The sequence below is a fragment of the Bombina bombina genome, chromosome 2 (assembly GCF_027579735.1).
Source record: "Bombina bombina isolate aBomBom1 chromosome 2, aBomBom1.pri, whole genome shotgun sequence".
NCBI classification, from domain to species: domain Eukaryota; kingdom Metazoa; phylum Chordata; class Amphibia; order Anura; family Bombinatoridae; genus Bombina; species Bombina bombina.
The window spans coordinates 905,970,129-905,997,535 of NC_069500.1; the positions used below are offsets into that span (position 1 = coordinate 905,970,129).

Genomic DNA, 27,407 nt, shown 5'->3' on the forward strand with positions numbered 1-27,407 from the left:
ATTACCAATATTAGTGGGAGTGTTAGTAATCACCACAACAACAGTATAATCGTATATATGGGAGTGCAGCAAGAAGTGGAGATAGTCAGTGTACCCCTGACACTGTAATGATTGGCAATAAAAGAGAAAAAAATCTAAATACTTCTGCGCAGCTTCAAACAGTTATTAACGTATTAAGTCCAATATAATAAAGGAATTTGTTATAGTCTGTGGCAATGAGTCTTTATGAACAATATATATATATGAATGGTATATATTCTGAATGCATATGCGGTATATCCAAGGCATAAAAGAGTATAGTTGTCTTCTTACCGGAGGTTACCTCAATCATATGAGGTAATGTGTAGTCATGTAGTATAGATGTAGGTCTGTGGTCCGCCGCTGTCTGTGCTTGTTCTTTCCGTGCAGCCTTGTGTATGGTAGTCCTGGGTTAGGAACTTCCTGAATCTTGTGCTTGAACAGATCTTGGCAATATGGTAGTCGTCCCGGGGTCTTTCCCAGATGTCTTTATGATGGAGAAAGCGTACAATAGAGAATACGGACAGGAGTCTTACTTCAATACCACTAGCACAAGGAAGGTCCTCCTGCCTCTTAGCAACCAGGGAAAACGTAAAAAGTTTTTACGTTTTCCCTGGTTGCTAAGAGGCAGGAGGACCTACATCTATGCTACATGACTACACATTATCTCATATGATTGAGGTAACCTCCGGTAAGAAGACAACTATACTCTTTTATGTTTTGGATATACTGCATATGAATTCAGAATATATACCATTCATATATATATATTGTTCATAAAGACTCATTGCCACAGACTATAACAAATTCCTTTATTATATTGGACTTAATACGTTAATAACTGTTTGAAGCTGCGCAGAAGTATTTAGATTTTTTTCTCTTTTATTGCCAGACAATGTGATTGTTTGGATTTGTTTCCACATTTTGTCTCTCATAGTTGAGGTATACCTATGATGAAAATTACAGGCCTCTCTCATCTTCTTAAGTGGGAGAACTTGCACAATTGGTGGCTGACTAAATACTTTTTTGCCCCACTGTATATTTATCTAGATTGCAAGTTCCCATGGGAACAGGACCCTAAATTCTCCCTGTATTTGTCTGTTAAAGTTTGTCTTATATTGTAATGTTTCACCATTATACTTTCATCTTTGTACCCATGGACAGCGCTGTGGAATCTGTTGGCACTTTTATAAATAAAGAATAATAATAATTTGTAGATTATTTTATCGTGTATCTTTTATCTTGTCTTGCAATAAAATAATTAAAGATTAGTAAACTTTTGCTAGAGGCAAACTGACAAATAACTATAGCTTAGGTAAGTGGTAGAGGACAGCAGAATAAAAGTTAATAAAATTAATTATTGGATACTTTACTACCTCCCCATAACCTTTTGGAGTATTGCTCTAAGTTAACATTTCACTCTTTACAAAATATAGTGGAAGCATTATGTCCCATAGTAATGACTAACTAACACGCAACAAATAATTTTAAAATAAGTTAAAAAAAATAATGATTAATTAAAAATAATAAACATAGAGGCTAAATGCTTAGTGACCCTTTCTCCTTCCTACACAATAGCAATGTAACCAAAAAATATTGATAATGTGTATCTGTAATCCAAAAGCTATTCTAATAACACATCACATTTTCTATTTGCTCCAAACTTTTTCTTGTTGGAACTAAATTAAACTAATATCTAGAAATTATGGTAATAGCTTCTATAAAAGCAGGTTTGTATTTGCAGTATAATTAGCTTACTGTAATGAAGTTAATCAACATGAAATGTATCTAATGATGGCCCATTTGTGTAGATTGTGATGGTATAAGATTAAAATGCACATAGTAATGTAATGGTTTGGCAAAATCTAATAAGAGAGCTACTTTAATTGTTTTAAAAGTTTGCTTATGTCAAACAGTTTTATGATTCTTTTATAGCACAATTATATAACACCTAATTTAATTATTATTATTAATTATAAGACATCACTTAAAGGGGTATGTAACAGTGCTCCTTAGTTATATGTTAAATTATAGTGAACAAAACAGATTGTGTTAAAAAATAACAAACACTTTACTTGTTTTCTTGCTAAATGAGCAATTAGAAATTCTCATTGTAGCCACCGCCTGCAGCTAGATAAGAAACCAGACATTATGGAACTTAATTTCTATTGTCACATGATTTTTGCAAGAAAAATCCTTTACTGAGCATGGGCAATAAACTGACTGCAGCAAAATTAGCTGTCTCCTTGCAAAACTTCAAAGGAAAAACTGCTACTTTGCATTCCTGTAGAAACCCCAGTCCTATAGTTAGGCGGTGACAGGAAGTAATGGACACTACATAAATAAAGTAAAAAATAAATAAATACAAGCTAAAATCCTTTTAAAATGAGAAATAATACATAGTGCAATGATTTCTATTCAGTATAACCTACTGCTTAGAAAAAAAAAAAAATATTACAACAATGAAAGAAATGTGAAACCCATATCTGAAATGCATAGTTTTGCATGTCAAGTTAGAATCATTTTATGATATATATACACATTTTTGCAAAAATTGTTTTTTAAAGGGCTCTTAACTGTAACAAACAAAGACGTATTGTGAATGAACACGCCTGGTGCAAGAATTGTGGGCTCCACAGACAAAGATATATTACGCTGCCCAATTCAACCAACTTTACCTTACTCTTTTTGCTTCTTGACCAACCTATAGCCAACCTGATGCCAGGAATGGATTATATATATGGCAATCAGCTCTGTGTACAGCAGCATATTAGTAGCCTGAGATCTCATTCACCCATGCAGTTCACACCTGTGGTTATAGAGGTTTTCTACACACTAGGCAATAATTATTACTTTGCATATGAAGAGAGAAGCGCTCTACCAGGAACAAACAACAGCTCATCAGCTAGTTCTATGGCGATTTACCACCCAGGAGCAGCCTCTTTTAGACAAGTGTGCTTTTCACAGAAGAAAACTTTCCTGAAGTATATCAGTCTGATCCCGCCAAGTAAGGTCAGTCCAGCCCCAAAATACCTGGCAATTCTCCTCTGAACAAGGAACTTACAACCCCAGGCGATCGCTAAGGCCTCCTATGGGCCTTGTTTATGTTGAGCAAAAAGAGGCTGCTTCTTGGGTGGTAACTAGCCATAGAACAAGCTATTATGTTATTGTTCGTTCCCAGGTTGAGCGCTTCTCTCTTTTTATTTATTTATAATAATTATTACTTATCTCTCCAACTTATCAGTATCCCAATATTGCAAATGTATAGGTTATTCAAGAAGTCATTCACCACAGCTCATGCCCTCCATATTTTAGTATACAACAGAGGAACTGGTAACAATGGGATGACTAGGGACAATGGAGAGCTTTAGAGGCTGTCAGTGAATATATAGTCCACTGTACTCCCCTTAAGGCTGTGACCAGTCCTGATTGCTGATGCCACAATGTATAAAGCACTTTTTGACCATACTAATATTACCCACTAATCAGTGTCAAGATCAGCATTGCTGTTAAAAGATGAAAACTCCTATTAACCTATTGGATTTGAGAGTTAATATTGGGCATTGTTTGAAAAGAGGGGGACATTACCACAAATATGCTGAACATGATCGTATTGAATTGTCAACTAAAGCAAAAAGAATAGTAAACACAACTTACATAGTGTTAAAAACAAACAATTGTGATGAATGCCGCTTATAAGGGTTTAAATATGTTGACATTAAAGGAAGAGTGTACTGTAACATTTTCTTTATAGACAACTAAAATATATTTTTAAATTAAAGGGATACTAAACCCATTTTTTTTTTCTTTCATGATTCAGATAGAGCATGCAATTTTAAGTAACTTTTTAATTTACTCCGTTATCAATTTTTCTTCATTCTTTTGGTATCTTTATTTGAAAAAGCTAGTATGTTAGCTTACAAGCCGGCACATCTTTGGTTCAGCACCTGGGTAGAGCTTGCTGATTGGTGGCTAAATGTACCCACCAATCAGCAAGCGCTATCCAGGGTTCTTAACCAAAAATGGTCTTCCTCGTAAGCTTACATTCCTGCTTTTTCAAATAAAGATAGCAAGAGAACTAAGAAAATTGTATAATAGGAGAAAATAAGAAAGTTGCTTAAAATTGCATGCTCTATCTTAATCATGAAATTAAAAAAAATAGAGTTTGTATCCCTTTAAGAATCAATTATTTATTTGTTCCATTGTATGTATTGTACAGGTTTAGACCATTTAGTCATGAAAGGTTGTCTATAAGTAATAGAAATGGCTGTATATATGGTGTATAAATAACCATATAATACATTTAGTGATGTAGTTAGATACAAAGGTCTAATTCTATACTTGCTGTTTTTGTTCTGTATGAGATTTGCAGTATAAAACAACCACTTAAGTGGATCTTAAAGTGATCTAGTGTAGTCTCCTACCCTGTCTCCCACACTTCTAGTTTCACTAACAGGCGTCTGCCTGGAGCGGTTCATTGACACATATCTATGTAAAATGTTCTCTCTAATCTGTTTGCAATTATACAGCTTACCTATTGGAGTGTCTTACATTGTGTACAAATAGCTTCTTTACCTTTATATCCGCTTTTGAAATAGCTGTTTTTGCATGTGGTATCCCATCTATATTGAAAATTTCAATACTTAAGTATTGGCTGTTGAAAAGCTATGTAAACATAGCCAGCAGATGACATTTCACTCCTAGGTCCAGATGTTAAAAACATTGATTGAATGTAAAAAAAGGGCGCATACGAGCAATGCTGGCATTTTACTGCAGGGGAAGGCATATTAGAAGTGTGCTTACACGGAGCAAACAGTGCGCTCACCGGAAATAAAATTAGTTTCAGTGTAGGCACGCTTCAAATATTGTTGTGGGGACTGAAGTTTTACTACAACAACACTAACTAGGTCAGGCGATGTTGTCTCGGTAGCTGATAGCTGGTGAGACAAACACGGCCACTACCCTCCTCTCAATCTGTACTTTTCTGCTTTGAACATAACGATCTTGTGTCGATGTGTCCAAATCACAGTGCATGCTATTAGTACTAGCACGCCTTGCCAACTCCCCCTAAATGCCTATAAATACTTCACTCCTAAGCTACACTCCCCCTGCTCCACCATGCTACCTCCCACGACTGCTTACACCTACGTCACGGCTAGCCTACACTCCCCCTGCACCGCTCAGCTAACTCCCCCCTAACCTACACACACCCCGAACTCCAAACTATGTCCCTAATACCGCCTAATCTGACATAATATCTAAACAACACTCCTCTGTAATGCCCATCTAACTTCCTACTATCAAAAAATAACTAAGTATAGTAAACTATACTATACGTTATAAACCTTATTATAACTATAAACCTATGTCGCTAAAATTATCATCAATGTTGAAATAATCTACTTGGTCTATCCGGGGTCCTGGAACTCACATGTGCTTAAATATTAGCCAAATTTGTCACTTAGCATAATATGTATTGTTGATCCAGGTCACATGGTATAGTGTTGATAATCCAATGAGTAAGAGGGGTATTTCTCCTCGTAGTAGGCAACTAATGCTAGTGTCTATGGTTATGTATGTTAATGTCAGACTTGTATTATGTCTGTCAGTATCCATCCTCCTATGTTTAATTTTCATTTGTATCATATTTTGAATGCACAGTTTGCCAAGTGTGAGTTTTTTAGTATCCAAGGAATGCACTTATACACTGTTTATATTACCTGTCTTTTTTAAGGTGCAAATCTACATCATGGCGATATGCAAATTGTTTTGGACACGTAGATGCATGCATTCACCCAACAACACGATAGAACACGTGTTGTTGGGTGAATGCATGCACAGTATTTTAGTGGAAGTGACGCACATCTGTGTACACCAGAACCGGAAGTGACGTCACTTCCGGTAAGTAGAATGACGTTTTGTTTATTTTCGACACACATTAGAATCAAGAATGTTTGTGTGATTTTTGGCTATTTTTTTAAACGAGTCGACACTGGAAGTGATTGTGGATGAGAACTTCCTGGGTCACTGGGTCGCACATAGGATATGATGTAATATTGGCGCCTTTTTGAGACAGGAAATGGGAGGTTACTGTGTGGTTGTTCACTAATTTAAGCACATGTGTTTGTATGCACTATATGTTCTGAGGAAGGAGAGCTTTACTTCCCGAAACGTTAATAAATTTTGACTCCACGTTTGAAAAAATCCTGGTTTGTCTCTGTCTTTTGGTGAAGCTATATATATATAAGCTTGTCATCTTATAAATGTATTGTTAGTCCAATAAAAACAGTATAATTTCTCAATGCAATACTCTTTTTAATTTGATTTATATATATATATATATATATATATAAGAATATGTCATGTGATACTTTGCCTTTATACTGTATTTACATGTAAACCTTAGCTGATTAATTTGACATTATAATCAAACAATTTTAAAGCTGCCTTTGTATATGGATTATATAAATGTATGTTGTAGGGTCAGCGTTCCAGATCTAAGGGTGGTAGATAAATAACTATTTTCAGAGTTAAATTGCAGGGAAAGAAGGTAAAATATGTAAGAAAGAAAGTATTCTAGATTTTTAAAAAAAAACTTTTTTTATGGACAATTCAATTTTGAGTTTAAAATCCCTTTTGAAACTATTGGCGAATATGCTTTGCATACTGTATAATTTATTCCCATTGGCTCATAGAATCAGCTTACACAGCTATATTAGTTATTCGTTAGAAATGAATGTGTAATATACATGATGGTATACCGTATTCTGTTATTAATGTCATGGTATGTCTGTCACACAATTGTATGCACTGTGTATTGCTGGTGCAATACAAAGAGACATAATTATACAGTGTAATGTTATAATATAATACAGCTAATAATGTTTTTACAAATACTCATGTTTTCTAATTTATTTGTCTGTTTGTGTTTTAGTGCAGATGAAAGATTTGATGCAACTTTTCACACTAATGTTTTGGTGAATTCTTCAGGTGCCTGTCAATATATCCCACCAGGTAAAACCCAAAACACTTTTTTTCATGAATTATTGTTAGTTATACAATGAGTAGTTGTTTTAATTATTAATTTTAATAACAACACTATTTAATAAGCTGTCTAGTAATATAGGAAAAAAAGTTACTACAGTGCTGCAAAAGGAAGAGTTCTGAACTGGTAAAATGGTAAGATAGTGAGATAATCCTTACAAATGTATATAGAGGTACAAAGGTTTTTATCCAAACTGCTTGGGACTAGAAAAAGTTTGGATTTAAAGGGACAGTCTACACCAGAATCTTTATTGTTTTAAAATGTAGATAATGTATTTATTACTCATTCCCCAGTTTTGCATAACCAACACTGTTATATTAATATACGTTTTACCTCTGTGATTAACTTGTATCTAAGCATCTTCTGACATCCCCCCTGATCACATGACTTCTTATTTATTATCTATTGCCTTGCATTTTAACCAACTAGTGCTGTGTTCTGCTGACTCTTAAATAGCTCCAAGGGCATGAGCACAATGTTATGAAAAGCAAACAAAAAAAGCATATGATAAGAGGCTGTCTGTAGTGGCTTACAAACAGGCAGAAATTTAGAGGTTTAAATGTTATAAAGTATATTAATATAACAATGTTGGTTGTGCAAAGCTGGGGAATGGGTAGTAAAAGCGATTTCTATCTTTTTAAACAATAACAATTTTAGTGTAGACTGTCCCTTTAAGAATAGTTTGGATTTTGGAATATTTGTATATTTGCATTTGTAAAATGGGACAGCTGGGAGAGGGACCAAGTATAAACAACATCTTGGGCACAAAGTATTAAGAAAATGGAGATAAAACACCCCTGAACATGTTTTTGGGGAGTGATTGAAAGGCCCTGCTCTCACCCGATTGGTAGTGTTAGAGCAGGGGTTGGTGTTGCACAAGCAAATGCTTGTGAAATCATAAATTCAGGCAGTGAATGTGCTGTGTCTGCATCTTGTTTGCCACAAAGATGGGTGGATAGGTTTACAAGTTGGAACCCTTGTCTGCCAGCAAATGAGTACATGGGGCTGCTTATGTCATTTAGGCAATATGTACAGCTTATAGCTTACACCTGAAGGTTATTTTATATCACTTTAAAGGGACATGAAACCCAATTTTTTTCTTTCATGATTTAGAAAGAGCATACAATTATAAACAACTTTCTAATTTACTTCTATTATCTAATTTGCTTAATTCTCTTGATTTTCTTTGCTGAAAAGCATATCTAGATATGCTTAGTAGCTGCTGATTGGTAGCTGCACATAGAGGCCTCCTGTGATTGGTTCACCGTGTGCATTGCTATTTCTTCATTAAAGTATATCTAAAGAATGAAGCAAATTAGGTAATAGAAGTAAATTGGAATGTTGTTTAAAATTGTATTCTCTACCTTAATCATGAAAGAAAATGTTTGGGTATAGTGTCCCTTTAATACTGATGTATACATAATACCATCAGAGAGATAGTACAGTACTTTAACCAGAAAAATACAAATTGTTGTTGTAAATAAATACAGGCTCTCATTAGCGTTTTAGAGCACAAAAAAACAAACCAAAGATACAGGCAGAGAAAATTGTGACTTGCGGGGTAAAATTTTAAAATAAAAGTTTAATTTCTAATCATTTTATTTTTAACACAGCTTTATTTTGCAGTGAGCATAATTCCCCAAATCAGGAATTCAAAAATCCATAATTATTCAGAAATATAGACTTTTTCCTTAATATTTTTAAAAAATGAAATTAATAACTTTTGGTGCTTTTTTTTTCTTTTAATTTTTGGGCACAGTGATCTAAAGCTCCCTTTTCTGGTGAGATTATCTAAGCAATCTCGTCAGTACTACTAGACCCTGCAAGGAATATTACAAAAGCAAATTTTAGCTTTAAAACTGTTTATGTAACTATGCAGAATTCTGGATGTGAAGGAAAGACATAAACTTTGCAATATAATGCTCAACAAAGTCCCCAAAAGATTTTGTGTGATTTTTTTTTCTTCTCCATGTCTGATGATTTTTTATTATCAAGCTGTTAGGAGGAACATTTTTAGTGTAGGATATTTATATCCCATGTAAGATAGTAGCCACAGCTTTTTCGTTTTTAACAATATTGATTTTTTTTTTAATTTCCACTACATAAAATGTTTGTTTTTTTAGGAAATGACATTTTTTTAACATTACACTGTACTCTACATGTTTAGTTCTAAAAAATAAAATGATATATTTAGACATGTATATGTATGTATCTCTGTTATCTCCGTTAAAGCCCTTTGCTTGCCTTTTTTTTCGGTCCTTATATCTTTGAGCCCTTATTACTTTTTTTTGTGCAATATTTTTTTTAAATAATTATTATTAGATGGTGTTATTTTAAGTATAACTGTACATTATAATGTATTTTTGAAGTGTTTTTGGGACACTTTTTTGTTTCGCAAAACAGTTAACCAGAGCTCCGAGGTTGCGCTAACCCAACACGCGTTAACGTCAACTGCTCTCAAGCAAACGCGTTTACTTTTAATTTGCAATATGAGTAGCAAACCTGGCACTCGCAAACACCCGAGATCAACCCCTTTTTGCTCGCATGTAACAGTTAGTGCTTCACTAGCAAATAATGTAGTATTTTTGGAACAGCCAATAGAATGCTAGCTCAATCCTATTGGCTGATTGCATCAGCCAATAGGATTTTTCCTACCTTAATTCCGATTGGCTGATAGAATCCTATCAGCCAATCGGAATTCAAGGGACACCATCTTGGATGACTTCATTTAAAGGAACCGTCATTCGTCGGGTAGTCGTCGGTCTGGATGGATGCTCCGCTTCGGATGTCTTCAAGATGGAGCCACTCCTCATCGGATGGATGAAGATAGAAGAGGCCGCCTGGATGAAGACTTCTGCACGTCTGGAGGTCCTCTTCTGCCCGGATCAGTTGAAGACTTCTGCCCCTCTGGAGGACCACTTCGGCCCGGTTGGGTGAAGACGTCTCAAGGTAGGGTGATCTTCAAGGGGGTAGTGTTAGGTTTTATTAAAGGGGGATTGGGTGGGTTTTAGAGTAGGGTTGGGTGTGTGGGTGGTGGGTTGTAATGTTGGGGGGGTATTGTATTTTTTTTTTTACAGGTAAAAGAGCTGATTACTTTGGGGCAATGCCCTGCAAAAGGCCCTTTTAAGGGCTATTTGTAATTTAGTATAGGGTAGGGATTTTTTTTTATTTTGGGGGGCTTTTTATTTTATTAGGGGGATTAGATTAGGTGTAATTAGTTTAAAATTTTTGTAATTATTTTATTATTTTTTGTAATTTAGTGGGGTTTTTTTCGTACTTTAGTTTATTTAATTTAATTGAATTTAATTGTAGTTAGTTTAGGTAATTAATTTAATGATAGTGTAGTGTTAGGTGTAATTGTAATTTAGGTTAGGATTTATTTTACAGGTAAATTTGTCTTTATTTTAACTAGGTAGCTATTAAATAGTTAATAACTATTTAATAACTATTGTACCTAGTTAAAATAAATACAAAGTTGCCTGTAAAATAAAAATAAACCCTAAGATAGATACAATGTAACTATTAGTTATATTTGTAGCTATCTTAGGGTTTATTTTATAGGTAAGTATTTAGTTTTAAATAGGAATAATTTATTTAATTGTAGTAATTTTATTTTGTTTTATTTAAATTATATTTAAGTTGGGGGGGTTAGGGTCAGGGTTAGACTTAGGTTTAGGGGTTAATACATTTAATATAGTTGCGGCAACGTTGGGGGCGGCAGATTAGGGGTTAATAAATGTAGGTAGGTATCGGCGATGTCAGGGACGGCAGATTAGGGGTTAATAAAATTTAACTAGTGTTTGCGAGGCGGGAGTGTGGAGGTTTAGGGGTTAATATATTTATTGAAGTGGCGGCAATGTCCAGTCGGCAACTTTATTTAAATGTTTGCGATGTGGGGGGGGGGGGGGCTCGGATTAGGGGTTAATAGGTAGTTTATGGGTGTTAGTGTACTTTTTAGCACTTTAGTTAAGAGTTTTATGTTCCGGCGTTAGCCCATAAAACTCTTAACTACTGACTTTTAAATGCGGTAGGAGTCTTGACAGGAGAGGGTCTACCGCTCACTTTCTCCAAGACTCATAATACCGACGTTAGGCAAATCCCATTAAAAAGATAGGATACGCAATTGACGTAAGGGGATTTGCGGCATGCTTGAGTCGCGGAAAAAAAGTGAGCAGTACACCTGTACCTGCCAGACTCGTAATACCTGCGGGCGTTAAAAAGCAGCGTTGGGACCTCTCAACGCTGCTTTTTAAGGCTAACGCAAGACTCGTAATCTAGGCGATTGAAAACACAATTTAACTACCTGTGCCCAGGCGGTAATTTTTTTCTGTATTCATCTTTTTGTGTTCTTGAAGACCATCTTGGGAGCCTCTTCTTTAGAAACATATCATAAAAGAAAATAAAAATCATAAATATTTAAATTATATGAAATAAAAATCCTTTGCAATAAACTTTTATTATTTATTTTTCCAATTTTCCTGTAATTTAATTTTGAAAATGGTGGCTTTTCTATTCTGTTAAAAGTAAGAGTGCAGACTCCAGACTAAATACTGTAATATTCTATGCAGCCGTTGGCTGCATTCTCTAGTGACCCATTTATAACTGTCCTTAATTGGCCTCAGAGGAAAAAGAAACCTAGGTTACAGCATGGTGGCAGCCTTTTCTCTATGGACACTAAAACGTTAGATTATAAAAAGAGAGTATTTTGTGCATAAAATCCAATCTTTATTTCAAAACTTTAAAAAGTTACGATTCACAGCAAACATCAAGTGGAGCGCAGCACAGACAGGCTTACTCGTTTGGCTTGAAGCCTTAATCATAGCCTAATGCAGACAATCTGACATTCAGTTTAAAAAGGTAACATAACATTACTATAGGTTGCAAAAAAGCACACTCCTCTCCTGGACAAGTAATTAACCCTTTGGATACAATGTGGCACTTAACTCTGAATGGTTCAAATAATTAATAAATATCCCTGTATAATAGAAATTGTTAACCACTTATACATTGTACACCTAAAAGTAACATTTAATACGTATTAATAATAACAGATCTGAAAAAGGAAAATTATATACAAAATAGATACAAAGTAAATTCAAGGTCATATTTACATTTACAATTAATGAAACCCATACGGACATCTGAAAAAAAAGTGGGGGGGAGAAGCCAATGTAATTGGATCTGAATATGGAGGGTATCAATGTACCACTCGCTCACACACCCCAAATCTAAATAAATAGTAAATGCACCATTGAAAAGTAATATAGGAATGTAGAGTAAGGCAAAGCAATCTATTCCCAATAATTCATAATATCATATCTGGAGTTTAACTCAGGCGGTACCCGGGTCTTCAAAGTCAATATCCAGTATGCCTCATGTTTCACCTAAAGTAAATGCAGATCACCCCCTGTTTTTAGTTTGTGGACCCTCTCAAATATGGCACACCATCTAAAAGTTTTAATTCGCCATTATGTTCCATCACAAAATGTTTAACCAAGGGAGTGGAGGATCTACCTACATTAATGGGTGAAAAGTGGTCCCTAATTCTAGAATTTACATTCCTACTCCTGAGTCCTACATACTGGATCGCACACGGTGTGCAACAAATCAAATAGATTACATTAGCTGTGGTACAATTCATACAAGATTCAATCTTATATGTCTTGTTTGTGACAAAAGAATTGAAGTCCTTGGTTACTTGTACACATTCACAAGGTTTACACCTTTTGTGACCACATTTGTACATACCCCTGTGTTGTAACCAGGAGTTATAACGTGTCTCAATGGATCTGAGTTGGGTGGTGGATAGAATAGACCCTAAAGTAGTGCACTTTCTATATAAACACCTGAGATCTTCATTCACCAAATTCACCACATGGTCATCTGCACTCAGCAGTGGAAAATGTTTACGCACAATGGTGCATATGTCTTGGTACTGTGTACTATAGTTTGTTACAAATGTCACTCCTTAAGTTTTCATTTTTTCCTTACTCTAGACTCTTGATCACATAGTAGATTCTCCTTAGAATATGATTTATTTTTTAATTTTTTTTTTTTTTATTGAGATTTAATTTAAGGCATATAAAAAATAAATGTCTGGTCAGAGTGTACCAAGAAGTAAGTCCACGGCATCATCAATTACTGTTGGAAATATCACTCCTGGCCAGCAGGAGGAGGCAAAGAGCACCACAGCCAAGCTGTTAAGTAGCACTCCCCTTCCCACAACCCCCAGTCATTCGAAAGAAGGAAAATTGAGAAAAAGTAATAACACAAAGTGTAGAGGTGCCTGAGGTTTAAGTGAAAAATAACTGTCTCAATAAAGGGTGGGGCCGTGGATTCACCATATCCGGAAAGAAAGAAATGTATCCGGTAAGCATAAATTTTGTTTTCTTTCTTAAGATATGGTGAGTCCACGGCATTATCAATTACTGTTGGGAATCAATACCCAAGCTAAAGGACACAGATGATTAGGGAGGGACAAGACAGGTTACCTAAACAGAAGGCACCACTGCTTAAAGAACCTTTCTCCCAGAAGAAGCCTCAGCCAAGGCAAAAGTATCAAATTTGGAAAATTTGGAAAAAGTATGCAGAGAAGACCAAGTCACCACCTTGCAAATCTGTTCCACAGAAGCTTCATTTTTGAAAGTCCAAGAAGAAGAGAGAGCCCTAGTGGAATGAGCTGTTATTCTCTTAGGAGGCTGCTGTCCAGCAGTCTCATAGGCCAAATGAATTATACTTCTCAACCAGAGAGAAAGAGAAGTAGCTGTAGCTTTCTGACCTTTACGTTTCCCAGAGAAACAGACAAACAGGGCAGAAGACTGGTGAAAATCCTTAGTCTGTAGGTAGAATTTCAGAGCATGCACAACATCCAGGTTGTGTAACAAACGTTCCTTATGAGAAGAAGGATTAGGACATAGAGAAGGAACAACAATTTCCTGATTAATATTTCTATCCTGAACTGTAATGCTCATGGTATATTCCACTATCAGACCAAACTTGGCCAGTAGTCTTCTTATCCCGGCGTTAAGTGGAATAATAGGAAATATTCCAGAGCAGAGAGAGAGTTTGTAAAATGAGGTAAGCAGTACTCACAGCAGACAGGGCAGTACTCAGCAGCAACAGGAAGGTAATCCAGCAGTATGGCAGTTCAGGGGTAAACCAATAGAAGGACAGGGAACAGGCAGGAGTCAGCAATAAAAGGATATCCAGCAGTATAACAGTTCAGGGGTAAACCAATGGTCAGACAGGCAGAGTTCATCAACAGTTAAGCAATCCAGCAATGCAGAGGTTAAGGCAAGCAGAGTAGTCAAAACAGGCAGAGTTAATCAACGGTAAAGCAATCCAACAATTCAGGGGTTAAGGCAAGCAGAGTAGTCAAAACAGGCAGAGTTCATCAATGGTAAAGCAATCCAGCAATTCAGGGGTTAAGGCAAGCAGCATAGTCAAACAGGCAGAGTTCATCAATAGTAAAGCAACCCAGCAATGCAGAGTTTAAGACAAGCAGCGTAGTCAAACAGGCAGAGTTCACCAGCAGTTAAGCAGTCCAGCAATTCAAAGGTTAAGGCAAGCAGAGTAGTCAAAACAGGCAGAGTTCAGCAACAGTGAATTAATACAGCAATTAAGCACACAGATATACAGCACCCAGGAGCACAAGAAGTAACACCTATACTTGGGCACAGGTGAGAGAGACTGAGGCCTTTACATAGGGAAGACAGGGCCAGCAGTGATGATGTCATCACCGTGCTGCAGTTACACTGCCGTATCCCTAGCAACAAGAGGAGTGCCTGTGTCCATGGCAATGGCCACAGCAGAGCAGAGGAGCAGCATGACAGAAACTACTTTAGGAAGTAAACCTAACTTAGTACGAAGCACCACTTTATCAGCATGAAAGATAAGATAAGATGAATCATACTGCAAAGCTGAGAGTTCCGAGACTCTCCAAGCAGAAGAGGTAGCAACAAGAAACAAAACCTTCCAAGATAACAACTTAATATCTATGGAATGCTTTGGCTCAAACGGAGCCTGCTGCAAAACTTTAAGAATGAGGTTAAGATTTCAAGGAGGAGAAACCGACTTAAACACCTCATCCCCATCCTATCTCTGTTGACAACCATGAAGAATATGAGGTCAGCAGCATTATTGACTTTCGTATGTCCAGGGGCTGCATACAGTATTTGGTTCACTGGAGGTGCTACAGTCCGGAGGAGCGTTCATTGGTTCCCTCCTCTGATGTTCATGCTTCTGCCCTCCTTTGTGCCTTCCATGCCCGTTTCCCCAATAAGCCTTTTGTCCTCCCACGGGGAGGGATCGTTGAGGGGAGGGTATGGTCAGAGTTTTTTCCCTGCTTTGTTTGCCATGTGCTGCTGGCAGCCATTTTACTCACCTCTCTTGCTGAGTCTGGTGTAGAGTGTGTGATGCTGCTCATTTCCTGCATGCCCTCTAATGGCCAGACTGGTGTACATCATCTGTGTGAGACAGGTTGCAGTCTGAGAATTGTGATGTCATAACTTATTATTTAAAGGGCCTCTGTTCAGTATGCTTTGCCCTTGCATTGTCTCAGACCTGTTTGTGAGTTCCAGTTCCTGTGTATTACCTGGCTGTCTGACGTCCCTCCTGGTTCCTGATCCTTGGCTTGTTCCTGACTCTGCTGTTCTCCTTGTTCCTGATTCCGGCTTGTCTTACTACTTTCTTTGGCTCCTGACTCGGCCTGTCTGACTATTTGCTTTGGCTCCTGACTCAGCTTGTCTGACTACTAGCTCTGGCTTTGACTCCTGGCTTGTTGTTTGACTTGTGGACTTTTTAATATTTTTTGTTATTCATAAAGGTGTGATTATTTTTGCACTTCTCATCTCAGTCTGATTCCTGGCACCCTGACACAGTGTGATCTTAATGTTCTCCATAGCGATCAATCCTCCTCTCCTTCAGATAGATACAGTCAGGGGATTTACCTGGATAACCGGGGGGGGGGGGGTATTGGAGGTCCAGCTAGGCCGCCACATTGACTTCCAACAGTCCAGTCTAGTGCTCTATCCTGGGTCTAATTAAAAAATAAAAGTATTTTCTGGTTCAACAATATGTCATATATATTATTCTGTTGCTTTTAGGTCAGGATTTTTATCATATCAGCAGATAATTGGCAGATTATCTTTCTCCAGTGCAGAGCCTCTAGTTTATGCGACCTGTCCTGGCTGCCGCCCAGACACCCCCCCTTCTTAGAATATGATTGAACAATATGCCTCGCTCTCTTCACATCTTTTAGGGGATATTTCCTTTCTTTTAGCCTTTTCTAAAAAAGGTCAGCTTCATTGTTGAAATCACTATCCCTAGTACAATTACGTCTGAGGCGAGTAAACTGATACAAATTTAGGGTGACAGATATTCCCATGAAGTAATGAGTTCCCTGATATTGGTTTTCGAAACACCTTCGATGCCACCCTGCCATTATCATCTCCCTGTAGGGTGAGGTCCAAAAAATGTATCTCTTTAGGGCTGTATTCGAAGGTAAAGCGAAGGCAAACATCATTACAATTCAACCAATCCACAAAATTCTGAATTTCTTTCTCTGTACCTGACCATATAAACAGTAGGTCATCAATAAAACATTTGTACACATGAATGTATGATCTGAAGGGGTTTATGTCTCCAAAGATGTGAACAAATTCCCACCAGCCTAGGAATAAAATTGCAAATAAGGGAGCAAATTTAGCTCCAATGGCTGTACCACATCTTTGGAGATAGAACGTCTCCTCAAAGAGAAAGAAATTGTGAGTTAAAATAAAAATAACAACCCTTAGAATAAACGACTGGAAATCTTCTAAAAAATCAGTGAAATTGTGAAGGAAAAAAAATTGCCTCAACACCTTTATCATGGGGTATTAAGTAATACAACAATACCACATCAATCGTTAGCCAAAGAAACCCAGAATCCCAATTAACCTCCTGCATGATTTTAAGTACATGTTTGGTATCCCTTAAATATGATGCAAGAGGGGTCACTAATGGTTGAAGTAAGGAGTCTAGCCACTGGGAAAGGTGTTCCAGAAGGGAATCAATCCCACTTACTATAGGGCGGCCTTTAATGTTAGATTTACTTTTAGGCACTAAAACTTTACACTTATTTGTTATTAATAAGTGAGGCCTCCATTTGAAAAAGGCTCATGTGGGAGCTGAAACTTTATGGCTTAGGGACTTTGTTTGTATTGTATCTTGCAATATAAAAGGCTTGATGTTTACAATCCTGTTTCTGTACACCCCACATACGCTGTCTGAGTAGGGTTCTACAGTGAGTCTGGATGAAAATAATAGCAGTGCACCAGGAGGTTGCATTTGTTGGTGTGTGCCATTTCCCATGTGGTGATATATATATATATATATATATATATATATGTATGTTTGTGTATATATACAGTATATATATATATATATATATATATATATATATATATATATATATACATATATATATACAGTCATGGCTGAAAATATTGGCATCCCTGCATTTCTGTCAGATAATGCACCACTTCGCCCAGAAAATTGATGCAATTACAAATGTTTAGGCATTTTCATGATTATTTCTTTTGTTTGTATTGGTATGACACAAAAAAGTTGGGAAAAAAAGCCAACTCGGATACATTCCACGCAAAACTCCAAAAATGGACTGGACAAAATTATTGGCACCCTCAATGTAATATTTAGTAGCACACCCCTTGGAAAAAAATAACTGAAAACTATTGCTTCCTGTAACCATCAATGAGTTTTTTTACACTTCTCTACTGGAATTTTGGACCACTCTTCTTTCCCATATGCTCCAGGTCTCTCAGATTGGAAGAGTTCCTTTTTCCCAACTGCTGTTTTGAGATCTCTCCACAGGTGCCGCACCCGGGTGACACCCTCCAGGGGGTGACACCAAAAAAAAAAAAAATGTTATTGAAATTCAAAGAAATACAATGTTGAGATGCATAGATATTTTTTTTTTAATAGAGGAGCTGGCATTTGTGAACATTGGTGGGACTGGGGAAGTTGTAGACAGACATTTTTTTTGCCCCTTGAGCCAGTGCTGCAATTTCAACATAGTTTTCCCGGCTGCTTTTGCTTGTTTGTACTTTGCTTCTCCCCTGCCCAATTTCTCTATGAATGTTGTGGGCATGCCGTGGGGCTTGCAAAGCTGCGCTGCTAGCCTAAACCTGCCTGCCTATCTGTGCTCACTGCTCAGTGACATGTGGAGCAGTGGAGTCACTCACTGCTGTGCTGTCTCTCTAAATGGGAACTGGCAAATCATGAGGGGATGCCTGGCACCTGACCGCATGACTGTTTGACACTGTCTTTAAAGTGAAGGAGCCACGTATGATGCCCACCAGACCATTACGGTTACGGTACACTAAGTGCACACTGAACAGGTAGGAGGGCGGGCGGGGGTCTGGGGGTGGGCAGACTGCAGAGGTTATTGGCTATAAGAAGCGGTAGGCACGCGGCCCGGGGCTGTGCACTGACAGACTTGGAACAGAGTCAGAGAGCAGAATTTTCATAGTTTGCGCGCCTAAACCTTTTCTTCAGTGATTTATTTTAGAGTGCTCTGTTTATCTTTCATTTGATGCTCTGCTGAGCCAGGGAGCAGCTCTAGGCATGTGATTTATAATTAATGCAGTGCAGTTTACATATTTTGTAAGTGTGTGTCTGAGTTTTTGTGTGTGTGTGTGTGTCTCAGTGTCTTTGTGTGTGTGTCTGAGTGTGTTTCAGAGTGTTTGTGTGTGCATCTGAGTATGTTTTTAAGTGTGTCTGAGTGTTTGTATGTGTGTGTGCCTGTGTTTTTGTGTGTGTCTGCTTTCTGGGGGGGGGTGACACCATAACTTACCGCACCGGGTGACACCAACCCTAGTGACGCCACTGTTTAGCCTGTCCACAGCACATTCTCCCAAAATGATTTTGGCTCCCTCAGATAAGTTTAGGCAAACTCCAATCTGGCTTTTTTATGTTTCTGTGTCAGCAGTGGGGTCCTCCTGGATCTTCTATCTATGTCCATTTTCTTTCAGATTGTGAGTATAGTGAGAGCTGAAACATTTGTACCATGTGCCTGAAGGTCAGCTTGAATTTGTCTGGAAGTTGATTGAGGTTCTTTATCCACCATTCAAACAATCCATTGTTGCGAATTTTTGATTAAATTTTCTCTTTCTTCCACATCCAGGGAGATTAGCTACAATGCCATGGGCTGTAAACATCTTGACAATGTTGCGCACAGTGGACAAAGGAACATTAAGATCTCTGGAGATGGGCTTGTAACCTTGAGATTGTCCATGCTTTTCCAAAAAATTTTGTTCTCAAATCCTCAGATATTTCTTTGCTGCTCTTTCTGTTCTCCATGCTCAGTGTGGCACACAGAGACACACAACAGAAAGGTTGAGTCAATTTTTCACCATTTTAACTGGTTGCCGGTGTGATTTCTATATTGTCAGCACCTGTTAATTGATACAGGTGAGTTTAATCACAAATTACATGAGCATCACAAACATGGATTTCAATTATTTCGTACATTTTTGAGGGTTTTGCGTGGAATGTGTCAGATTTGACTTTTTTCTCTCCACTTTTTTGTGTCATACCAATACAGGGAGTGCAGAATTTTTAGGCAAATGAGTATTTTGACCACATCATCCTCTTTATGCATGTTGTCTTACTCCAAGCTGTATAGGCTCAAAAGCCTACTACTAATTAAGCATATTAGGTGATGTGCATCTCTGTAATGAGAAGGGGTGTGGTCTAATGACATCAACACCCTATATCAGGTGTGCATAATTATTAGGCAACTTCCTTTCCTTTGGCAAAATGGGTCAAAAGAAGGACTTGACAGGCTCAGAAAAGTCAAAAATAGTGAGATATCTTGCAGAGGGATGCAGCACTCTTAAAATTGCAAAGCTTCTGAAGCGTGATCATCGAACAATCAAGCGTTTCATTCAAAATAGTCAACAGGGTCGCAAGAAGCGTGTGGAAAAACCAAGGCGCAAAATAACTGCCCATGAACTGAGAAAAGTCAAGCGTGCAGCTGCCAAGATGCCACTTGCCACCAGTTTGGCCATATTTCAGAGCTGCAACATCACTGGAGTGCCCAAAAGCATAAGGTGTGCAATACTCAGAGACATGGCCAAGGTAAGAAAGGCTGAAAGACGACCACCACTGAACAAGACACACAAGCTGAAACGTCAAGAAATATCTCAAGACTGATTTTTCTAAGGTTTTATGGACTGATGAAATGAGAGTGAGTCTTGATGGGCCAGATGGATGGGCCCGTGGCTGGATTGGTAAAGGGCAGAGAGCTCCAGTCCGACTCAGACGCCAGCAGTGGTACAGGAAGAAGTCTGCATCCTTCAAGAAAAACATGATTTTCAATGCTCCATCACACGCGTCCAAGTACTCCACAGCGTGGCTGGCAAGAAAAGGTATAAAAGAAGAAAATCTAATGACATGGCCTCCTTGTTCACCTGATCTGAACCCCATTGAGAACCTGTGGTCCATCATCAAATGTGAGATTTACAAGGAGGGAAAACAGTACACCTCTCTGAACAGTGTCTGGGAGGCTGTGGTTGCTGCTGCACGCAATGTTGATGGTGAACAGATCAAAACACTGACAGAATCCATGGATGGCAGGCTTTTGAGTGTCCTTGCAAAGAAAGGTGGCTATATTGGTCACTGATTTGTTTTTGTTTTGTTTTTGAATGTCAGAAATGTATATTTGTGAATGTTGAGATGTTATATTGGTTTCACTGGTAAAAATAAATAATTGAAATGGGTATATATTTGTTTTTTGTTAAGTTGCCTAATAATTATGCACAGTAATAGTCAAGTGCACACACAGATATCCCCCTAAAATAGCTATAACTAAAAACAAACTAAAAACTACTTCCAAAACTATTCAGCTTTGATATTAATGAGTTTTTGGGTTCATTGAGAACATGGTTGTTGTTCAATAATAAAATTAATCCTCAAAAATACAACTTGCCTAATAATTCTGCACTGCCTGTACAAACAAAAGACATAAACATTTTTTTTTTATGTGACAGCACTCAAAAATTGACCCTTTGCTAAAATGTAAAGTAGTGAGTGTACTGCCTGTATAACAGTGTAAATTTGCTGTCCCCTCAAAATACCTCAACACACATCCATTAATGTCTAAACTGTTGGCAACAAAAGTGAGTACACCCCTAAGTAGAAATATCCAAATTGGGCCCAATTAGCCATTTTGCCTCCCCAGTGTCATGTGACTCGTTAGTGTTACAAGGTCTCAGGTGTGAATGGGGAGCAGGTATGTTAAATTTGGTGTTATTGCTCTCACACTCTCTCATACTGGTCACTGGAAGTTCAACATGGCACCTCATGGCAAAGAACTCTCTGAGGATCTGAAAAAAAGAATTGTTGCTCTACATAAAGATGGCCTAGGCTATAAGAAGATTGCCAAGACCCTGAAACTGAGCTGCAGCACGGTGGGCAAGACCATACAGTGCTTTCACAGGACAGGTTCCACTCAGAACAGGCCTTGCCATGGTCGACAAAGAAGTTGAGTGCACGTGCTCAGCATCATATCCAGAGGTTGTCTTTGGGAATATATACGTATGAGTGCTGCCAGCATTGCTGCAGAGTTTGAAGGGGTGGGGGTTCAGCCTGTCAGTGCTCAGATCATATGCCGCACACTGCATCAAATTGGTCTGCATGGCTGTCGTCCCAGAAGGAAGCCTCTTCTAAAGATGATACACAAGAAAGCCCACAAACAGTTTGCTGAAGACAAGCAGACTAAGGACATGGATTACTGGAACCATGTCTTGTGGTCCGATGAGACCAAGCTAAACTCCATGCCCAAGAGGGTTAAGGCAGTGCTGGAAAATAATGGTGGCCACACAAAATTTTGACACTTTGGGCCCAATTTGGACATTTCCATTTAGGGGTGTTCTCACTTTTGTTGCCAACAGTTTAGACATTAATGGCTGTGTGTTGAGTTATTTTGAGGAGACAGCAAATTTACACTGTTATACAGGCTGTACACTCACTACTTTACATTGTAGCAAAGGGTAATTTCTTCAGTGTTGTCACATGAAAAGATATAATAAAATATTTACAAGGGGTGTACTCACTTTTGTGAGATACTGTATATATATATATATATATATATATATATATATATATATACACAGTACTGTGCAAAAGTCTTAGACCACCATTAGATTTGTTAATTTAGCAAAGTTTTAATGACCATCCATATTTATTTTTCAGTCTCTTTATTAAGATACAAACAGAAAATACAGGAAATATGTACTCAAAATATAGAAAAAATAAAATTTTCAGAACAAAATGGCTTCTTCAGACAAAAGTCATCTTGAACTTTTATGGTGAGACTGTCCTGAGGTTTTCTGAAGTAATCTTCTGGTATATTATACCAGGCTTTTTTCAACACTTCCCAGAGTTCTTCTTTAGATTTAGATTGTCTTTTATTTCTCTCTCTGCCCAGGTGACCCCATACTGCCTCTATAATATTCAGGTCTGTGGAGGCTTGTCCATGAGTGTTAGTGTTTTATCAGCTGTTTTTTCTCTCCAAATAGGATTTCACTGCATTACCTCTGTGCTTGGGATCATTATCATGCTGAAAAATAAAGCCATTCCCAATCAGGCACTTTCCAGAAGGAATGGCATGATGAATTAAAACCTATCTGTACTTTTCAGCATTCATGATCCTATCAATTCGGACAATATCACCAAAAACACTACTGGCAGAAATGCAACTCCAAATAAGGACACACCCTCCACCATGTTTCACTGAAGGCCGCAAACACTCATTCTTCCATCTCTTTCCAACTTTTCTTCTCACATATTGTCTTCAATTGGACCCAAAAATGTCAAACTTTGATTTGTCACTCCATAATACTCTTTTCCACTGATCTTCATTCCAATCCTGATCCTCTTCCGAAAAAGTGGTTTCTAGGCTTCTACCCTTCCACAAGCACCATTCCTGATCAAGATTCTTCTGAGTAGAAGAGTAAACTTGGTATCCCCCAATGAAGCTGCCAGATGCTGAGCCAGGTCCTTGCTGGACTTCTTACGTTCTCTCAAAGAAGAAACTCTGAGAAACTTTTGATCAGATTTTGAAAGTTTTCTTGGCCTTCCAGTCCTTTTTTGTCCTTGACCTCTCCTGATTCTTCAAATTTCTTTATAACAGCTTGAATACCACATTTTGAGTATCCAGTTTGTTTGCTGATTGGCCTTGCTGATGCAAAAGTATGATTTTATTTCTGTCAAATTCTGTGATCTTTGGCATTTTGAATGGAATAGACATGTGCGTTTTGTTTCGTTCCGAATCAAAATTCGGACGAATTCGCCAAATTCTGAGATTTGAATCGATTTGAATTTCCTTAGTACCCTAGCAATGAAACTAAACTAATCTGAATGCATTTGTAACAAATAAATCCGAATTCGTTCGAATTTATTCTTTACATTCGAATGGCCATGGACTAATCACAATTCAGTATAAAAATTTAATTTATAATCACAATTCAGTATAAAAATTAAATTTAGTGAGATTTAGTGAGATAGAACAGTGAAATAATTCCGTTTGTGTAACTTTGAACCATCTGAATCAACATAACACATACCAAACTTCAAAATTTACGAATCAAATACATCCGAATTTATTCAAATTCAAATGAAGCCGAAACAAATACATTCGAATGAATCCAAATTCGAATTGATCCGAAATTCAAAAAAATCGGAATCGGTCCGAAACAAACCAAAACAAATTTTTCCGCTGCGCACATGTCTAGAAGGGAATGATGTGATTGAAAGTTGGTCTTATTAAACTCATACCGAATGTGTATGTAATGCTCAAGCATGTCTTGCACAAACCTGGTGTATTAGACCTTTTTCACAGCAGTCATTTTGACATGAAATAGTAGGACAAATACTGCTGTTATCAATTACATTAATTAGGGTTCCATTCCATTTAGGTTTATGAGAGCCAGGTTCCAGCTATACTGATGTATAACTGTGCTTCTACCAGTTATTTAGATTTTCTAAGCCTTTTGTGACATTATCATTATCCCTGAATTCAGTTCCTTTTTTACGGCAACTTGTACCATTGTTTTATGTATTATATATTATAGGTGATGTTGTTATCTTAACTATGTGTGCTAATTTTTTCACTTGGCAATAAATATCTTCGATATTCTCAAACTTATTGGACGTTTATTGGCTTGGATCACGTCTGTCGTTAACCCTTTGTTCCCATTTTTTCTATGGGTAGTGCTGGGCTGGCTAGGGCATACTAATTTTTCTTATCTTGACCCTTTTTTCTCTCCTTTTTTTTCTTTCTTTCTGTAAACGGATATATATATATGATTATATATGGGTATAGATATATACAGATATATATATAGGCATATCTATTCCCCTATGTGAAGAACATTGAAGTGTGAAATATTTATAGTACATATACAGTGTGAATATTGCATAAATATAATTTTTCATGTTTACAGCTACTTGACTGCAAAGGCTCCAATGCACTTGTTAAAGCCCTTTGCAGTCTTTTTTTTCTAACACCTGAGACCTCATATCTTTAAGCCCATATAACTTTTCTATGCAATATTTTTTTTAAATTATTTTTATTAGACTGTATTATTATAAGTGTAACTGTACTTTTAAATAAAATATAATTTTGATGTGTTTTGTGACTCTTGTTTGTCGAGCATAACTGTTAACCAGAGCTCTGAAGTTGCGGTATCCTGACAAGTGTTAAATTCAACTGCGCTCAAGTGAACGAGTTTACTTTCAACTTGTAATATGCTCACACAAAGAGCCGCGATAAACACCTTATCCCTTGCCCACAACAGTTAGTGCACCACTCGTAATCTAGCCCTTAGTGGGCCGAATTTTCATTCTGCGGATAGACATGATCCGCTGTAGCGGATCATGTCCGCCGCACATCGATAAATGCAGACAGAATAGGCTGTCGGCATTTATCATTGCACAAGCATTTCTCGTGAAATGTTTGTGCAATTCCGCCCCCTGCATATTTGCGTCCAAATGGGCCGCTAGCAGGGGGTGTCAATCAACCCGATCGTATCCGAAGAGGTGGCAGACCAGTTAAGAAACAGCAGCTTTAAGACCGCTGATTCTTAGCTCCTGTTTCCGGTGAGCCTGAAGGCTCGCGCGGAAACAGCTGCATTCAGCTCCATTCGGGCCTTGATAAGTCGTCTCCTTAGTGTTTAATGTCCCTTTAAAATCTAAAGCAATTTTTTGATGTTTACATTATTCATACAGAATAGATTTGTTTCATATTATAAAATCATATGCATCATAAAAAGTGCTTCTGGTAAAGATTGATGCTTGAAGTTGTAAGCAACAAACCATAATAATTCTGTATCTATATTAAATACCCATGAAAAACATTTCTCTGTAATGTTTTTTTTATACTAGACTTTTCTCAAAGATGAAACAGCACATTTTATTGAAAATATGACCACATTCTTATCCAATGAAACATTAATGTTAATAAATGTTGTAATATTATATAGGAAAATCAACAGGCTGAGAAATTAACATAATACACTTAACTAATTTTCTCAAAATACACTTTCTTGTTCATTGTATTTAATTCAAAACATTATTACAATGGCAATTCTTTTGCACTCATAGATTTAATAACAACATTTAAACAATGTAATTTTCAGTGATATTTTCCATGAACTATCAGGGGGGTTTTTTTTTAGCACTGAAATGTGTTCTATATTAACAGACACAGTGCATGTGTGAAAATAGGATGCCACAAATGTGAGATAAACCTACAAAAATGACATAGTTAATAATAATAGAGCATATAAAACATAAATAGTTTTGCTTTAAAACACTCATGCCTTTCATTCTCTTTCTATCCTTTGTTGAAGGAGCAGCAGTGCACTACTGGGAGCTAGCTGAACACCTGGTAAGCCAATGACAAGAAACATATATGTGCAGCCACCATTTAGCAGCTAGCTCCCACCTCCTGAGCCTACCTAGATATGTTTTTCAAAAAAGGATACCAAGAGAGCAAATTAGATAATGGAAATTGTAAAGTTGTTTAAAATTGTATTGTATCTGAATCACAAATGAAAAAATTGGGGTTTATTTCTCTTTAATATTTAAATATATTTAAGTAAGACTAATATATACTCAATAGAATAATGTTAAAAAAACATTTGTAGTCCAGATACTGGCAAATAAAAGCAACGTTGAGAGAACAAATTCCATGATATATACTGTTATACAGGGTTATATACATATATAAAAGGTGTATATAGAGCCTCACTGTGGTGTTGATGTCACATTTGCTTATTGGACAGATTTCTCATTTATGAAAAGTCAATTTCCTATTCAACAATATTCTAAACCATATGGAAAAGTGTTGGATTTTTTATTATTAAGACTTTTATGTGTATATGTCAGAGGTAGGGTGACCATATTGCCGCTTTAAAAAGGGACACATATGAAAAATACATATGTCAGGGTTCTTATACAAAACATTTCTTTAAACAGCCCTGAAAACAGCCCTGACATATGTATTTTTCATATGTGTCCCTTTTTAAAGCGGCAATATGGTCACCCTAGTCAGAGGGGATACCAGCCCCACAGCAAGACCACTCAACATCATTTCATTACCCCAAATTTAATACACATTAACAGAACATGAAATAAAAAAAAAAATCTTTTATGGTTTAGGTAGAGCATACAATTTAAAAAAAACAACAAGCGCTTCAGACAATTATGGAACCAAACAATAAATTAAAAATAAATAGAAATACATAAATATCACTTATTATATAACAAATATTAAATGCTCAATATGGTTATAGGGCTCTAAATGTCTATCTATAAACCCTAAATATTGGATGATGTTATTACAAGTAGCATTCGTTAAAAAAAAAACCTTGCCAGAATATCATCATATATATTCATAAAATAGTCATTTAAAAGGTCATCAGCGTGTAGTCACTACATTAAGCCAAATAGTAGTGTGAGGAGAAACTTCCAACTTGTAATCCAAATGGGCTTGTTTATTGAGTATATAGACACATACTCCTTGATCTGATCGTCCCGCATCTTGGGATAAGGTAGATCCACTCTAGTACTTCCGCTCCCTTCAAACTTGTGAAACTGGAAAATACACCACAAAGTGCAAAAACGATTCAAGGTAATTTTAATTATAAAATACACTTCTCAATAAACATAAGAAATGCACTCACAATAAAAACATGAATGAAACAACATATCATTGTGTTACCACACCTGCAGCTGTTGTTGATCTGTGTCTCTGTTTGGAAATGCTCAAACTGCCAGCTGG

At 37.0% G+C, this 27,407-nt stretch overlaps 1 protein-coding gene across 1 annotated transcript in view; it reads left to right on the forward strand.

Moving 5' to 3' along the window:
* The window catches only part of LOC128647368 (neuronal acetylcholine receptor subunit alpha-7-like), a 509,652-nt gene that overhangs the window by 237,436 nt on the left and 244,809 nt on the right, over positions 1-27,407 (forward strand). Inside the window, exon 5 of the mRNA XM_053700153.1 lies at positions 6,953-7,032. Coding sequence (XP_053556128.1) covers positions 6,953-7,032 — 80 coding nt within the window. The remainder of the gene's footprint in view (positions 1-6,952; positions 7,033-27,407) is intronic.